This window comes from Nomia melanderi, chromosome 3 (assembly GCF_051020985.1).
Source record: "Nomia melanderi isolate GNS246 chromosome 3, iyNomMela1, whole genome shotgun sequence".
Lineage (NCBI taxonomy): Eukaryota > Metazoa > Arthropoda > Insecta > Hymenoptera > Halictidae > Nomia > Nomia melanderi.
Window position 1 is genome coordinate 8312102 of NC_135001.1, and position 19109 is coordinate 8331210.

The 19109-nt window shown below is 35.8% G+C and overlaps 1 protein-coding gene and 1 long non-coding RNA gene across 9 annotated transcripts in view; one reads left to right on the top strand and one right to left on the bottom strand.

Annotated features, from left to right (window-relative positions):
- The first annotated feature begins 29 nt into the window (after positions 1–29).
- Positions 30–1283, top strand: LOC116429802 (uncharacterized). Its single transcript, XR_012998268.1, has 2 exons — positions 30–161; positions 741–1283. It is a non-coding gene; the product is annotated as an uncharacterized LOC116429802 (long non-coding RNA).
- Positions 1284–2008: 725 nt separating this feature from the next.
- beta-Spec (spectrin beta chain) overlaps positions 2009–19109 on the bottom strand; it is a 39488-nt gene continuing 22387 nt past the window's right edge. The window contains exons 4-14 of one of the 8 annotated variants that reach the window (XM_031982840.2): positions 18039–19059; positions 17867–17958; positions 17679–17783; positions 17459–17601; positions 17229–17287; positions 16501–16557; positions 15088–15189; positions 12197–12352; positions 11314–11581; positions 10692–10874; positions 2009–5589 (exon numbers count right to left, since the gene is read on the bottom strand). In XM_031982840.2, the coding sequence (XP_031838700.1) occupies positions 5586–5589; positions 10692–10874; positions 11314–11581; positions 12197–12352; positions 15088–15189; positions 16501–16557; positions 17229–17287; positions 17459–17601; positions 17679–17783; positions 17867–17958; positions 18039–19059 (2190 nt within the window). In that variant the 3' untranslated portion in view covers positions 2009–5585. The remainder of the gene's footprint in view (positions 5590–10691; positions 10875–11313; positions 11582–12196; positions 12353–15087; positions 15190–16500; positions 16558–17228; positions 17288–17458; positions 17602–17678; positions 17784–17866; positions 17959–18038; positions 19060–19109) is intronic. The other 7 variants (XM_076366205.1, XM_031982850.2, XM_031982859.2 and 4 more) reach the window with 7 other exon arrangements.

The window sequence follows — 19109 nt, forward strand, 5'->3', positions numbered from 1 at the left end:
GTTACATGAGGTTAAAGTATCTGATCTATCTTCACTTGCGCGCCACCACTCCTTAACGTTCGTACTACAGTCCGGAAATATCCTTTGTGCTCGTATACGATCGCTCAAATAACATATGATTATTAATTTGTTAAATATTCAACGTGATCGAAACATAGAATGTATGTATGATTTATAACTTCGCGTTACACGTTTACTTTCATCTTCTTCTTACCTACGAATTTTCTTTTTAACGTCAGAACATCAAAACGCTGCAAAAAAGGAGCGTTTTGCTAACTAATCTGGAAAATTAAAAATGTTATAAATAGAGTTCCTTTTTCACGTGAGAATTGTATAATCTGACAGAGATAAATGTGAACTCTTCGACACTGTAATTTTGAGTACCATATTTTTTTGTAGTACTCCGATTTTCGGAGTTTGTGTTGAACTCTACTTCTTTGACATTTGACTTTTCAAAATTAGAGTGGAGAACGATCCATTTTTGCGCGTTGCCAAGTAACTTTATCGACTTCTTGATGCGAATGAATTTATCAGTTTGTAACTTTGTCCTTATTTCTCGGGGTAAATACGGACATTACAATAGTAATTAAACCTGATAATTTATTAGTAAAATAGAGGAGCTGGGCAAAGTCGTCTATCATAAGTGGCCTTTATTTATTTTAAAATACATGCGATAAATACTAGAACATGATATACAATATGGTACGTATACGAAACGGTAATCTACTGTTTCAACAAAGGGACTGCAAACTGGTTCAAAGTGATCACATAAAATAGTTTCAACCAAGTTGTGGCATCGCGCAAATCTAAGGTGTCCATGTCAGATGACTAGGTCGTTTTTCTCTATTACACATTTGGCGAAGGAAAAATGATGAAAAATGATGGACGGAATAATGACGAGTTGTTATCAGATAGAACAAATCGAGATACTAACGCAATCTTAAATGGAAAGTATATTTTGAAGATATATGAAAGTATATAGATTCTTAAGTAGGTATTACATTTAATCATTGTTGAATGTAGAATTTTTAATTAAAATTTGACTTTTTACCTACATGAAAAACAAAAAGGATAAAAGGAAAGATTGTTGCACCTCTCGTGGCGAAATAGGTAAAACGGATGTGAAGACTACCAGCTTGCACGTTTTATTGTAGATGGTGCTACAACTCCTGTTAATGTTCTTTATCGTAGCTTACAAAAAATTTAATATTCTATTACATACGACATTGTATTTATTCAATAAAAACTGCACTGCATTGTTGCGATGTATTGCATATTTAAGATATGTTCATCGTCGTTTTCATCTACGGATTTCCGAAATCTTTCGAATGGAGAACTCTTGCCAGATATTAGATTTACAATAAAACGAGATTAATCCTTCTGGTAAACCGTGATTGAATCTAATTGTAGTTTAAATACACGTACGTACTGTTGCTTGCACAGTCATAATAAATGAACCGAATAATCTCATTTTAATTAGTACGATAGAATTGTAATTGCAGAAATGATTCAGTATTTCAGAGTTAAAGAGAACATTCTACAGATCGATGATCCAATATACTTTGTCGAACCCATCACTGTACAAAACAGTTTATAATGATTTATAGATTGTGGATAACCAATTATCTCCGATAGCTATTGTTTTATATTTTTTTTCAGAGAAATACCAAGATATGTCACTATCCAACAGAAAATTGTAATGCCGCTGTAACTACTTACACGGTGAAAGCTCCAAGTTTTAGTAATATAGACATAGCCTACACACACAATCTATAAACATATATATATATATAAATATATTATATAATATATATAATATTTAAATATTTACCTTGGCAAGTTAGATACATTACCTCGTGCACACTGCAAACAAGATTTAAGGAACTTTCTATAAAATATTAAATATTATTTACCGGGTATATGCGTCGTCATTCGTTGATCTTTGGCATTGGATTATTAGATGCTCACAAACATGGTATTTGAATAGAAACGATAAAATTTGGAAATATTCTCTTAAAAAATGATACACATTATATAATCTTAAGCAGAATTTTTAAATTTGTTCGAAATTTTGTACAGTTGTCGATACAATTCACACTAAAAATAACAACAGCATTTATCGTAACGTTCACAGAACGTGCTAGGTATGAAATAACATTGAGATAGCATGAATCGAAGCGTCCTTGCCTGTATAATTATCGGTAGCAGTCAATAGAAAAGAATTGAAAATCGTCGTTGGGGGAGTAAGTACCTACTTTAATGGCGGCTCTTGAACGTAATAATAAAACTACATTAGATAATGGGTTTCATTTCCTGGTGGCACGAACAGATCTCTCTCTTGAACTGCGGCGTTACGCACAAAACAGAGTAACACGATAAAAATGAGTTTTCCGAAACCAACAAACGTTTTTTTTTCCTTCTAAAAAATCCATTATCAGAAAAGACATGTAACATCACATATTTTCTCAGGAATTGCGGAAAGGGTTATTCCGTACACGAAGTACCATCGACTGGTTTCACAATCATCATATATTATCTATTATAATAATTTTTATTTCTTATAATTTACTGATCTTCATTATTTATATTTATATATATATATATATATTTATATATAAAATATATATTTATATATTTATATATATATATATATTTATATATAAAACACATAGCTATGAAATATCAAGTTGTGTAGTGTAGCAATGCGACTCCGAAATATTTAGAAAAGTATTCACTAAATGCACATGCATTAAATTAAAAAAGAAAAGCGAACGTGTTTAAACGATTTTTGATTAGAGACTGTTGTTGTCATTCCATTTATATACTTTCGTTTTTTTAATCTTCGTCTTTCATGCTCTAAGCGTACTGCTGTAACTCGTGTTGTTTGTATGTACAAATCAGTGAAGTGCGCGCGCGGATCAATGATTAAAAAACATGAGGTACTCTATAAAATCGTATTCTTGAAATGTTCGTTGAAGAGACCCATTATTATTAATACTAAACTGCGGATGTTTATGCAAATGTAGATTACTGACAGTCAATTTACAGAGACCGAGATCCGACAGTCGCTTGATTTACTGTTGCGCAGGTTCTATTAAGTGCCGAACGTAATAAAAGTCTAATTAAAATTTATGAAAATTTTACTGTACTAACCGAACAATTATTTTTATCCATATACGCATAAAAATCCGCAAGGTCTAATCGTTTGTCGACCGAAGGAAAATAAATATGCATTCCAAGGGGTGGAACAAGTCGACAGTAAGTTGCTCGAGTCGCATTGTTATTGCAGCGATAGAACGGGAACGAGCTTTTATCGAGAGTCAATTGTTAAAAACAGTTTTCCGCCGGAAAAATGCGACTTTTCTTTAACGTCGCGTTAGATCCAGCTCTTACATGCTATATACAAAAACAAAAAAAAAAGAAACGAACTTGATAAATATTTAAGAGACCAAAAAAAAAAAAGAAAAAGTTAACAATCGCGCAAGTCGTAACGGGGACGGCTAAGTCAGCATCAAGCAAAATACATCCAGTGGAATCAATATCGATTGAAGTCTGATTCTGGTTGACAGATATGCAGACAGATCGATAGACAGACATACAGACGTATGCATTCATGCTTGATAATAACTACGCCGTACACGAAGAAGTCTAACGAACAATTAAAAACGTCACTCTCTTCGTTCTCTTTTTAATTCCGTAGAATGTTCCTTAATATTTGGGATCGTGTTAAGAGGATGCTCTTTTTAATTATTACACAGTGTGTTCCATTCTTTATAATTCTCCAATGCGTTTCTCCCTTAGAGCGCAGCATATATTTAAGAATTTGTTAAAAGCTAATTCATATTTATATATATATATAATATTTATATATTTATTTATATATTTATATATCATGTCCCAAGTTAGTGTGCTTCTTATAAACATATATGGCAGTCATCGAAACGCAAACGCAAACCGTTTGCGGGAACACGCGAAATCAGAGTACAATAGTTCGTGCAGAAAGTATTGTCTGAAAAACGAAAACACTGGTTGAGCTCTTTTTCTTTCGCTGACCTGTGACAAAACGAGTGAAAAATGTAAATTAAAATATGATGTTCTTGTGATGAGCAGCCACGTATCAGGTTGCCGTGGAACCACAACTATTTCCGTGATCGTACAAAATAAAACCGAAGGTAAAATGGGATTGAATATACAAACATCGCATACAAAGAGTAATGAAGTATATGCGCAAGTATCTCAAAAAAGGCACTGGTTGCTCTGCGAGTTCCCATTCAACATAGTGACCAAGAGGATAATCAATTATAGCAAGAGCTATTTAAAATGGAAGATCCCACTGGAATAATTTTATCACTTATTGGAAATGTCCAGTATTTTATATTCCTAACATGTCACTCCTCATTTTCATGCATGTAACACTGTTGTGAAATCTCTTCTCGAATAATATCAACAATACGCTACACAAAACGAAGGATTTACTGGCACAATTTTACAGTTTGATGGGAATATATAATCTCTCTAATTCTTCATACTTTGCTCGCCATTTTGAGTACTCACAATGAAAAAAAAAAATCTGTTCGCACACCGTTTTGCTTGCAATTGTTAATAACGTTACCAGCTTAACACTAAGTTAAAAATTATTTGCATTATTCTATAAACATTTACTTTCTCACCTCTAAACGTAGGTTATCGAGAGTATCGTTCAACTTAGTTGTTAGACTGTATTAGCATCACGTGAAAGCAAGAGGCAACAGTGTACAAATATGTTTGTGTCTGACGTTGTATGATTCCAATAGAAAACGTTTTAAGAAGCATTATTATAAATTTCGCAATTACAAAATTTCGTTTAGCTTGTAGAATGAATTTTTACGGCAACCTGGTATCAAAAACCATTCTCTTTCTTTTCTTTTGTTCAATTAAAAAATTTACAATGCGTATCTTATTACGAAGTCAGTATGAAACTTTCAAAACATGTTAAATGGTACATTTTCATTGAGTTATATGTGTACAATGACAAGGCTTAAAAGAAGACAAACTTCTAGCGTGCACAATAAACGTCTGACGATCGATAGATTTGAATGTGTATGGACGCTGGATCACGCTAACGTGGGACATACCGAGCGTGTATCACTTTTCTCAACTAGCGGTATATTGCAAGGTGTCCAAAAATTCCTTGAAGAACTAAAAATGCGAATTAGACTTCGAGAGAATGGCCTACACGCGTGTGGAGTGTGTTTTAACACATACAGACAGCTGATTCTTTAAATATATTTCTCTATTTTTTTTTCTTTCTTTCTTTCTTTCTTTCTTTCTATCTTTCTTTCTTTCTTTCTGTTTATCCCGTGGCTGATAGTAGTCGAGATGTAGACGTTTCGTGAAACGAGTTGGTTTTAGCAAAGGTCGTCCTTCGATTTTCGTGTTCATTATTTGTTTTGTTTTTGTTCAGCGAAACACCATCGTTGGCCGTGTATCGTGTGTCTCCTAATCTGTTATGTTAACGTTGCTTTAACCACGCAGAGCGACGAAACATTTCTTTGTTTAAACGTGTGTTGTGCTGAGCGGCTTATACCGAACTTCACTGCTCCGGTTTAGCTGAAAAATTGGCAAACAAACCGAACGTTAAATCAAAGCTGTAACGCAATATCGCATACTAGGGATTTTCGGGAGGGCATGTGCATCTGTGTTTAATCCAGGGGTTAAAACAATTGCAAGAATAATCATTAATTAATAATAGTTACATAAAGATTCTGAATAAATGGGAATAAAACTGCAGACATATATCCAAATATAAATCTTCATAGACTTATTTAGAAAATCCGTTATTAAATAGGAATTATATTATCCTATTAAAAATTCCACTAGAGCCTAAGTCAAATCAAAGTCCCTCAGGAGTGCTTTGAACTGGAACAAGATGGAGACTATTAATGATATTCTTAATGAATTTTGGTCATAATATTTTTCAACCCCTGATTTGAACACTACATAGTGGTGTAAACTGATCTGTAGTCTTTGATGAGGCATAGAGCAGAATAATATAAAGCTATGTATCTACCAAGGGACCAAAGAGCAACTTGTTAGTTAATATTGCTCCCGAATGTCTGTGGGACGTTCGTTTGGTGGATACATAACACAGTACACACTACTACTATTTACTTACTTTCTAATTGCAACTGAACAAAGTAATACCTTCGTCTGTTTTTACCTTATGAATGTACGGTCCCTATGTATTTAAATTTTTCCAGTTGACTGTTCAACTATTTTTTGATCATTTAAGCAAAGGATAACGTTGCTCTAGCCTCTTCTTTACGTTTTGATTCGTGTATTTAGCGAAAGTTGTATTGTGTTCCGACACGGAGACACAGAATGGTCCGTTTACGTCTTATTTACTTTTATCATCAGAACTTCCAATTGAGTGTGAAAGATCAATTACATTAAAGCTCTTATCATTTCGAAATATTTCTTTCTAAATTCAAACGGCAGTCATTGTGCCTCGAATATGTATTCTATTCTTATTGGTTGAATAACATAAGATGGAGAGATCGAAATGGACCACCCTGATCGCGAGGAAAATATATCTACGCCTGAAAATATCTTCTGATGCTGTTCTAAACGAATACTATAATAATATTTGGCTCAAGGTCCGATAAGAGCGAATGGATGCTACACACAAATCTGAACAATTAAAGTAATAATATATGCATGAGTCACAGTCCCGTCTTTAAGAACTGCATTGGCTGGTGGGTATACGCGTGGACAAAGTTTTGTACCTTCACTAGAAAAAAGGCAACAAAGTTTTACAGTTTACAAAACGCAGGAGAGATCTCGTCAACAGCAAAGAAGCATGAACAAATGAACTGGTAAATGATAGCGAGTAAGTATACTGATAAAAAAGATGGCCGCGGTAATGATGATCCAACAGTGATATACACAATCATGTTTGCAAATATAGTCTACGCATATAGTGATAATAGAAATTATATTATCCCTTGCAGAAAGTATTCAATCGAGCAAATTACATTTCTATTGTAAATCGAATACAATAACCGACTTTATAATAAATCAGAGATTAACGGAAACATGAAAAATTAAAATTTTATCTCTAGCTGTATAATATTACTCGCGCTGAATATTTCATTCAGTCTATTACAATGCAATATACACAGTCGTGATTTGTATAGACATTTGAACTGTAATGACCATGCTAATGATTTTGGTGGAACACTTTCTGCCAGGTGTAGCGTTAGGCGAACGAAAGAAACGTTTCACGAAAGCAATGAAAAATGCGATTAAAAAGCGCCTAGTGAACTGGGCCATTGGATAATACGTGACATGTTGAAACGATTGTGTTTCATATATGTATACAGGGTGAATCACTCCAGTTCGTCACCTCAAATAAACTCCACTTTTATCACCGTTGAGTTTTAAATAATATCAAAGAATAAATTTTATAATCAATCTAAAGGACTTCAAGATGTTATTTTGATTCCTTTTTAACTATCAGATGACAGAATGTCATTTATTAATATAATAAACATATTAGACATTTATAAACTCCAGATTGTAATTGAATATCACCACAATAGGTTTAATAAAAATCATAATGGTAAAAAATGATTTGCAATTAAATGCATTTAATGCATTCTGTTATGGAAAACATTCTTGTGTCATTTGGAACGAAGAAGTCACTTAAAACAGGAAACTGGAGCGGATCAACCTATACGTTTTATATTTGCAAATATTGCAGAAAAGTTTGGAAATGTTTTGTCGCTGAAGCACAAATAGTATATTAGGCAATACAGTCACCCATCTCGCTATTCGTTGATCTGCTGACACTGATTGTGAGTATAACGAAACTGAAATTATTTTTCAATGGCCAGTGATTCCAATTTGGAATTTCGTCTCCGGTGCATTGAATCTCATAGAGACCGATACATGTTTCATTAAGTGACATCTTGGAGGTCTATACTCCATATGAAAACACGTATCCACTACGTTCTAGAACTTTGAAACGTGTAACATTAGAATCTCAGAACACTGGAACACGTAATTTTCATAATTATAAATTTAACATGTCGTTACATCTTTCGCTATGTACTCATTAGTTCCTACTCGCCTCTTTAATTCGTAAAACGAACAGGTCGGCGACAAGTAAAGTAAAAATCAACAAGCTCGGACCAGCAGTTTTTGAGCAATTTTTACTTTACTTTACTTTGACTGGAGGCTTCGAGTATTTAGAATACTTTCATTAAGCGTAAATTCGCTATAATTCACGTTAATCTAATCAGTACGAGTCTAAAAGCTAAAAATATGTGTGTACAGGATGTTCCTGGTCTTCTTTTACAAACCGTAGTCGGAAACAATTTTTTACGTAAACGTACTTCCATAATAAGAAGAATACAGTTGATACAGTAAAATTTGAATGATCGGAACAAAATTTTCTTTTTTAAAAATTAAGTAAAACCTTTTTTTTCAAATAATCAAAGATTTTCATTAATCAATATGACGACAACGATAACATTAAATGTTAATATGCTAACGAAATAGTAACAAATATTTCTGTGGGAGCTAACATATAACATTTTTCTCTTAGCTTTGTTATTCGAACATTCACGATTTGAATGACGAAAATCCCAGAACATCCTGTATATACATAGAAGTATAAATTTATCAATTTTAAAGTAGTTTTATGTGAACTACATAAAACGGATAACGAAATATGACTGTAACCAGCGACTCCAAATGTTTTACAGAAATCAAAGAAATTTTTAGCGCGCATATGAAACACATTAAGCACATACAATGTTCTCCTGTTAGGAAGAACCTTGAAAATCATTCCGCATTCACAATTGGAAGAACATTCCTGTTGGTACTTATCGTGATACGCTAATTATATAATGAATAAAAAATATATATGAAAAAAAAAACGAAAACAAGGAAAACAACTGGAAAGTACGATGATTAATCAATGAATCGTGCAATGGTATGACGGTGAATGATCTAGGATTTGTTGTGCGACTCACCGCAATCACTAAATGTTGTTCCAATTGTGTGTACTGTTTTCGTTACGTTCATTGGTTTCACTTTCTACTTTTTGGCTTTTCTAAAATATGATAAATGCAACATGATCGAATGAAAATGGACGTCTGTCAGGCGCTGGTCGCATGATGGCAATGATTGGCAAGGCACCTCGCATCTTTCGCTCAGAAATTCTCTTATCTCGATGCTCTGAGGTGATCACCTGCCACTCTTTTTGAAGATGATTCAATCATATTCAAAAGAAAGAAGCTAAGTCACTCGATGAAAAGTACACCTACACCTTTGAACGTACATCATTACGTACAAGAAAAGTTAACAGCAGTAGGATTATTGATTTCGGCCAAACTTTTTCTGATAAATCCAGAGCTGAAGGAAGTAACACACTCGGGCGTTTACGCAAATGAGCATTGTTTGTAAAGATATTTTATGTTCACACTTAACTTTTTTGAGATACATTGATACATTGAGAAGGAGTAACTTCAGTATTTGATGTATATATACTTCTAAAATAGATAAATGTGTTTTATTATAAGAATATAAATAAAACGAATTAATAAGAATTATTCATCCACAGATGAAGAATGAATGAAAACTGAAAATTTATAAATGCCCATTTTTGCTCTGGAGTGGCTATAAAATATTTTATCGAAATTGATAATCCCATTGTTGTGTCCTGTCCTTGTTAGCTTTCGAACATATGGATGATCAAATTAATAATTTAATTAGATCACTAGGTAATTGATATTAATAGGATACCGTTTAATTTAAGTAAATGTACAGTGTTATCCTGTAAATGTACCTTTACACGGCATCCCAAAATGAACAGGTAACAATGATCGATTAACATTAATCGCGTTAACAAATGATCAATGACAGTGCTCTTGTGAAAGAAATGGTTAATGGTAGACGATGATGTTAACATGAGATACAGCATGTACAAGCCACTGTGATGATTTTTGCCACTCATAGCTGGATAATAAAAGAATAACGTTAGAGTAGCAAGAATCATTGGAGCACTGTGTACAGTGAGTGCATTCTTGTTAGTAAAAGCATCTTTACCTTTAGTAAGTCAAGTAATTTAGGAAAAAGTAGAAACTGTGTAGACACAGATATTGTCTGGTAGTTTCTAAGTTAACAATTAAGATCAATGAAAACATAACTCTAAAAGGCATGGTTCTAGTAATAAACTAATTAATGCACTACATCTTTATGTGTTTGTAACTTATTATACAAGTTAGAAGAAATCTGGAAAATATAAAATTCAACACAATTCAATAGTTCAGATTATTTTCTGTCTTCTGAACTAATTAATATTAAAACTGAGATTTTGTTCCCATTCAATTTTGCTACTTAGTTGCAACATTGCACCTTTAGAAATCTTGAATGACCTCTCCTATCAAGAATCACTCATGGATGCTGTACAGGAAAAATGAATGGACTTGTGAGTATTATATGTAAATGCTCGAGCCGCAAGATAAACAATGAGAAACAATAATACGTCAGGAGAAAGCATATGGGCAAGAAGATACTCCGTTTCCTTCTCAAGTATCGCAAGTCTCGTCACTTTTTATGATATGTGTCGCTATCGTGACGTACACCATTGAACAACGCGAGAATACCTCGATACACCTTTCGGATACTTCTATCTCTGAACTCACTTTTTCTTGAGAGTGAAGAAACTACGTCGCTTGGTCTCGGCCTGCGTTGGCGCTGGCAAGGTATGCGCCCTAGATGTGCTTGCGCCCGATGCACCCTGCGCTGATTGATTAAGCGCTGCCACCCATTCGTTCATCTCAGCGTCGTCTTTGGCCTGGAACAGGAAGTCCGATCCGCTTTGCGATCTGCAAAGTATCAATCGCTGTCAGAACTTTTGTTTCAGATGTTTGAACACACATTTCAATAGAATTTACAAAACAAGAAGAAGGACAACGTACAAAGATCAGTCAACGAATAGAGTTATGATAAGCACCGTAACAGAAGTAAGCTTAAAACATTATCTATCGGTAGTTACTGACCAGTTTGTTGAAAATTAATAATCAATGTTTAACAATCTTTTAACAAAAACTTCATTAACAATAGCAATTATACCTCTAAATTAGCAAATCGTAGTGAGTAACATAATGTAATTATTATTTGAAAACTATTGAAAATTATTAGTAATTATTCTTTTTGTATTATGCAATACATAAACGTTCTCTTCTTGGTGCGACGACTATGTAACAACTATTCATAGTAGCATATTGCCGCTTCATCGTCCCGCTCGTTGTCTAGAGAACTTACTTTACTCGGAAGACATGTTTCCTCTTAGTGTAATCGTTCGCCACGGTTATGGTAGCGCCCCTGAGATCAAGAGGAGCTTCTCCCTTGTACATTTGATCAGGTGCAGCCTTGTACGACTTCTGGTCCGTGTACACGTAGAAACTTTGCCCGCGCACGACCATGTACACCTTGTGCCAAGATCGGTTGGACGCCTTCTTCGTTGTGCTCTCCCATTCGTGTTTTCGTTGCAACACGCCCTCGAATTCGTCGTCGGTGGGACTTCGTTGTTCTGGAAAATTCAACGAGCCATGAGGCAACCGTTCGCCAATTGTTCAGCAACGCTACTTCATTTATCCCGTTTCAGATAACGCGCAGAACATAAATCACCAATGATCAATTTTGAACAGGAAGACCATTGAACGGTTACCGGACTCGTTAGAGGATGCCGAATGCAATTCAAACACCCAACGTACAATACATTTTTGATTAATGGGATGCAAACAAAACTTAACATTAACGTTAGCATGACTGTAATACCCTAAGTTGTTAATCTTTCGTATATTCCTCTGTGCATGAGAGAAAAGTAAAAGCAAGATGAATGTTCCATAAACGTTCCGGTGCTGAAAATCAAACAGATTAGTGGTTCTCTGGTTCCGCGAGAGATTCCTCGGGGATCCCCCGCACCTGGATAACAAAGAACATCGTCGAGTTTCTCGCGGCAAGAATATTCTGCGGGTACAGGTTAAATTCACGTGTAAAGTGATCATGATTCTTCGTTATCATGACTTTTATCATCCTTTCCCGTGGATAGACGTAGACAACGGATGTGACCGTTGAAATGCAGGAAAGAAAGAGAAAATTAGGTAGGAATAGTCCAGTTTTTGATCAGTGTTTGATTGCTTACCAGAAATGCTGCGCTCATCATCACTCACACCACTGCGATCTAAACTCGGCGACTTGGCGGACTTTCTCCAACGGAAGCTTCTGAACGGCGACTTGCTGCGACTACGTTCCTTACGTCTTAATGTACCAGACTCGGAACCGCTTCCACCTTTCGGAGCTTTCAAACGATACACGCAACACACACGTGAGATTAATTAGCTACTTACTTCCTTTACCTCAACGTCTTTCGACTTAATTCGCGACAGTATTATTTTCTTTTTGACACCTCTACCGTTGCGTCTCTACCAGGTCCGAGAGGTCATAAGGGGCCACAGCGCTAATACAACATGCTCATGCAAGAACGCTGGGACCTCTGTGACTATATATTTTCAACATACAGATGCGCGTGATTGCTGAATATTCATTGAAATGAAAACATATGTGAAATAATACTAATGTTATACACTAGTGCTGGATTCGATATTATACAATGATATTTTGTGATCATCTACGCTAGAAGGTACTATACTTTTGTAACATAAACGTGAACGTCAATTGTTAATGCAATAAAATTAACTTCTATTTCGCTCGAAACATAGGATTTATCTAGCAAATTTATATCTGATTCCAGATATCCTAAACTGTCCATCGAAGTGTATGTTTGAACAGACACCGGTAATATAGGACATTTTTTTTCTTTTCTCTGTTCGACTTTTGTTTCAAAAGGCGGATAAGACACTCGGCAATGTTCGTATTCCTCGAGTGGTTAATTAGAGGAAATTAAAAGAAATAATTATGTCTATTGTGGAACCGTATCGTCAAGATGACGATTCGATTGAAAACTTTTGTTGCGGTGAAGCGTTGACAAAATCAGAGGAACCTGTGTTCCGTTTAGTGCCAGCGATACTAAATCCTGCGCCGTATTGGTCCGCGATCGCGGTGGTCGACACAAGGTTGAAAAATGTATCGCTGAACGATTACAAGGGGAAATACTTGATTCTGCTTTTCTATCCGTACAATTTTACGTTCATTTGCCCCACGGAACTGATACAGTTCAACGACCGCTTGGAAGAGTTTCAGAAGTCAGGTAACCGTTGATAGATCTATATCTATCTATCTATGTTGTTATATTAAAAATTCATTGTAACCTCAAACTTTGAGCTGAAAGTTCTTAGATTCCCTTAAAACCGATCTCTCGAAAGTATTTAAAGAATCAATAATAAAACTTCCCCGTTTAACCCCTTGCTTTATGACATTGAGTGTCACTCGTGATGACCATTCAAAACTGAACATTACGAATATAAATAGTATCTTTCTCTTTCAAGTTGATATTATATATATCTTTTTATAATATTATCTTTCAAATATTTAGATAATATACATAAGAACAAACATAATGCGAAAAATGTAATATTACTTAATTAAATTGTGTTATTCTTCGTACAATTATCTTACCTAAAGCGACTACTTTATAATATTTACAACACGGAAAAGTTTCCAAATAATTACCGTTTAGTTGAATAAGTAGAACTGTCAATATATAATATTAATTATTAAGAATAATACAGCTTTAAAGACGACAGTCGCAATAAGAATCGTAAGGCAAGGGGTTTATTTTAGTTTTCCCAACGCGAATCAAGGAAAATTTCAATTTTGTATGTGCCCTTCGATGACTAAAGACTGTGAAGTGGTAGCCATTTCCACGGATTCCCAGTTCTCCCATTTGGCATGGGTCCTGACCCCACGTAAACAGGGCGGCTTAGGCCACATGCAGATTGCTATGGTCTCCGACAAGAATCACGAGATATCAAAGGCGTACGGGGTGCTCGACGAAAAAGAGGGTGTCTCGATGAAGGGTTTGTTCGTAATTGACAAGAACCAATTGATCAGACACGTCTCGATCAGCGAACATTGCTTAGCGAGGTCCGTTGATGAGACTCTGAGGATCGTGGAGGGTTGCATCTTCGGGGAGAAGCACGAGGCTGTCTGTCCCAAATTATTCAACGTCGCGTGATCAGAAAAATTGGTTTGGTTAAAAACTCTTCTTATTTAATATGACGCTTATATTATAATATGCGAATAAATATATAAATAAATATCGTAAATGAATATTATGAAATACGGTTGAAAGTTGAACATAGAAAATATACAGTCTATCGGCGTTTAACACTAGAACTACTAAACAGGTCAGAACGACGATGACGTCAGATTTCTTTTTGTACAATTATTAAAACTTAGACAACCGCCTAAAGAAACTGTAACTATAACCTTTTCCATGAACTTTACTCAAAGTCATTCAACAAATTTGAATAAAAACTGTGTTGCATAAAAGCAAGAAAGATATTCATTAAATTGCAAACATGCCTAGTTCAAGACTTACCAAATAGTGAAAGAAAAGAATAAATAAAATCAATGACAATGCGTTGCCAAGGAACAAGTAGGAGATCTCCCTATTCGATTTGATAAATGTTAGGAAGATATAAAAGCCACTCGGGGAATTATTAAACAAATTAATTTCACAGTGCGTACTATGAAATACAAATTAATCAAAATTTTGATAAATGCACTGTTCCACTTTATATGAGGAAATACGAGTTATTCAATTTAACTATTTGTAGTTGTAGTGTACATTTTGTGGAGTAAAATTTATTTGAAAAATTCCTATGATTCTAGCTTGTCTTACTTGGACTAACCAGGAGGGATTTTAATTACTAAAATTTCGTGCCACTTGCAATAAAACTTGTGAAAATAATTTTGCTCCTTATGATTGATTTTTTCTTGACCGTTCAATTGAATCTTGGAAGAAAAATGATATTGAAAGGACACATTGGTTCGTTCTAATTCTGACGATTTTTCCCATTGTTTTTGATCGAACGTTAATAAAGAGTACAGTGATCCTTGAAGTGAACTTACTTGTTGGAACGGATAGACCTTGCGGAGATTTCGTGGGCGAGGGAGTGGTGGGTGGTGATGCTCCTCCTCGCATGGATAGACGTGCAGGTTTCTGAGCATGCACTATACCACACACCAATTTCACACATGCTATACTTTTCGAATTAAATGGGGGGGATTAAGATGATTCTACTTAATGAATATACTAATCAAGCTTGATGGTTATACGATTATAAATAAAAAATTACACGAATAAAGAGGAAAAAAAACAAAAATTGGAGCAAATATTACTGTTAAGTTGCAACGTACTATAAGATACTAGGAAGATTTCATTCACAGAATGTACTGGAATGTAAAATATAAAATATTTCGCTTGTTAATAGTACATGTTAATGCGTGTGCTTGTAAAATATTTTATGCATTTGAAATAAATAAATTGAATGATTAGAAGAAGAAGGTTGCAGAGGTAAAAGCATCAGCCGATGCCAAGATAGATGATGCATGCACAAATAAGCATAACTGAACGTTTACAACACCTTCAAACGTAACATTTCTCCTTACCTTTTCGATAACAAATTTACTTGATCGGAGAAAGCGATTGAGCTGAATACTGTTCGAATTTCATGTTCAATAATGAGTTTCGATTTTCAATTACACTTGATCAGTGCACCGAAGAGTAAATGATTGTGCTTTGTCGCAGAGAGACTCCACCACCTGCCAAGAGTTAATACAAGCCAATAAACAATAACAAATCGTAATTAGTAGCGGTAGCTGCGGTTGCCCTATACGTATGCTGAAAGAAGGATTAAAAACGCACGAGAGTGCACAGCGAGGTTGAGTACTGTATATGAAAAGAAAGATTGGAAGTTCAGCAATGAAACGCTGCGACGTGAAGAGATAACTTAGCCATGTGCTCCATCACCAGCTTAAGGGATCAATCTAGCAGGATCTATATATAAAATCGAACGTAACTCAGCCATCAAATACCAGGGTCTCGTTTCGAAACTAGAATTTATAGCCACCCGGAATAAACCTACAGCAACACATTGTTCCATGGAAACAGGTGATCGTCTCTAAGGCACTGGTATTTAACAGGGTAACATAATTAATATGAACAGCATAATTAGTACACCGTGTTGTGCTTTCAATGTTTTCTCTATATCCTGAAAAATACTTTTCTCAACCTATTTGCACTCGACGTTTATTAAGAGACAAAACAAAACAAATCAAATGAAAGTAAGAGTGAGTTATTGAAATGTGATGTGAGACGAACGGAAAATGTGCTGAATGATTCATTATGTGCAGGAGTTAATGGTGTATAAGAATTCTGAAATGTTGTTAACGATAGGCAAATGGTTCCTTCGAAAGAACAATTTAAAGGTGAAACGTCTATGAGCGCGTTAGGGACAAAATTGATATCGTCGGGACACTCACCTTCCTTGGGCTTGTCTTGAGGCTGTGGTGTACGTGTAGAAGCCTTGCGATGTGCCACTGTGGTTTGTGCATTCCGTGCCGCATTTTAGGGTGCATTTAGGAGGGACGCAGAAGGATTACAATCAGGACGGAATCAGTTTCGAAAACGGGGTCGGACAAAGAGGCAAAAATAAACGTGCTGTTAGCAATTTCATGCTTATCCAAACAAACCAGTTTGTAAAACCAGTCGCCTAAGAGTTAAGTGTACAAGATACGTGGAAAGCAAAAACGTACGGTACACATTGTATTAGTAATACAATAACAAAAAAAAAAATTGTTTTTAATGTATATGTATATTACTTATTCTTTAATAATTAAACCGAACATTCAATTGATCGTTATTCCCGATGTCAATATCCAAAGACAGATGATTCGATTCAACGAAATAAAGACGAAGAAGATCTTGTTTACACAAGATGACGAGCGAGAATAATACGAAAGAGTTTGCTTCTACACAATTATATCAAATAATGTTTCATAATACAAATTCGTCGCTTATCATCTGAATAGACATTTTGCCCATCTCTGCCTGAAGAAACCAAAGCTTCCAACATAAAATCTATTCCTTCGAGAATCTAATCATATTGAATGAATTTTTGTTACTCAGATCCACAATCGCATTCTGATAAGTACGACATTCTTATCAAACCGTTTTTTAACATGTTGCGAAAACAGCATAGTTGGCTTACCGTGTGATTCATCCTCACCAGCTGTACGTTCTCCGCTAGTTACACCTTCAGCTTCGGCTCTGTTAGAAAAGAAGAGGACTTATTAATAGTTTCCATATCAAATGAAACAAAATTAATTCAAAACATTATTCCTAAGTTTCAGTGTCCAGTGCATTGGGACTATATCGATTACTGGACAAATTGAACCGTAGTGTATTTTCAAAGAGTTGAAATATAGTAGCAAAGTGTACCTTTCACTGGGCGGTTCATCTGGACTAGTAACTGGTGTTGCTTTAGCTAATCGAGCTGCCTCGGCTGCCGCAGCCTCCTCTTTCTTGCGTCTCTCCTCCTCTTCTCGTTCTTGTTCTCTCCTCTTCAATTCTTTCAACTCAAACTGTAATACACAATTTGTTGCTTTTCTAACATTAAACAACTAAATATATCACTTCTTATTATCAGTAATATACTAACCGTAGTGAGTCGATGCAAGGCACTAAACCTTTCTTCCTGCGCAGCTGCCGATTTTTCGAAAGCCTCATGTTTCTTGATTAAGTTTTCGACCTCGTCAATTGTATGCTGCAAGAATTACAATTACAATGAATCCGAACTTAACAAAAATTTGTTACTGTCAAGTCAACCCAATTGGACCCAGCACTTACTCCAAGTTCTTGACTCATAAGGTACGGTTCCTGAGCGATTAGCCACGCCTCGGCAACCGCTGCATCTCTGGCAAACTGATAGACTTCCAAAACTAAAATCCAGAAATTATTTTACTTACTTAACAAAGAGAATGATAACAATAAATAGCATAGTATCATATTGAATACATACTGAGCTGTAAGTTTTCCCAACGTTCCTCCCATCTATGTAGCAACGCATTTCTGTGATCAGTGAGAGCCGCCAGTTTCTCCTTGATCTGAGTGCTGGCGTAATGATTCCTAGCTAACAAATCCTTTCCAAGGTTAATACAAGCCAACAAATTATCCTCCCTGGCATCAATCTCAGCCTTCAGGCTTTGGTGATTGTTCATCAGTAACTCGACTCCAGCAACGTCTCGAGGTTTCTCAGAAGTGTTCATCTGGCGCACAACGTCGTCCATCCAGATCATCAGAGTTCTGACCATGTTGAAGAAGCGGTAGAGATCGCCAGTGTCTTCCAGTTTCGCTCTTCTCTCCTCGCAGAGAGACTGAAGGTTGTTCCAAGAAGCCACCACTTCGCCTTCACGGTTCGTTATCTCTCTAGCCTTATCACCAGCATAGCTAGCTTGCAACTTAGCGGATTCCTCTTGGATCTGAGACACCTGACTCTGCAAGGTGGATAAATCTTGCATGAAGTTACCGTGCTTGCGCTGTAGAGCAGACACAGAGCCAGCGTCGCGACCGAGCTCATCGGACATCGCATTCTGTTTCTCCAAAATTCGGCCAAGGACGTCCTTGCAATCGTGGAAGAATTTGTGCAGTTCTCGACTGGCTTGAAGCATCTGTGTACGTGTTTCAATCAACTCAAGCAAATCTTGCCAAGCTTCGTTCAAACCATCTTTCCATTCGGCAATGGTTGCTGCATCTGAGTGTCCAGTAGCAATCAATGAATCCGCGATTCCATTCACTGCTGCTACCCTCTCTGAACCTATTGCTTCGGTGTCTCTGGCGAATTCCTTGAATCTCTCCCATAGAAGAGTCACATGGTCATAATCCTGGCCCAACTCGTGGCTTCCGGCGACCAGTTCTCTCTCCGCGATCCATTGCTCCAGATCATCCACTTCTCTGTTCAGCATGAACAGTTGGAGAGCCTCATCTAGCTTAGCTCTTCGTTCTCCGGCTAGGTCTTTCAGTCCAGCGTACAGTTTATCAACCTGTTATGGAAAACAATATTTGTAACATGTTTCATCAACTATTGGCATTA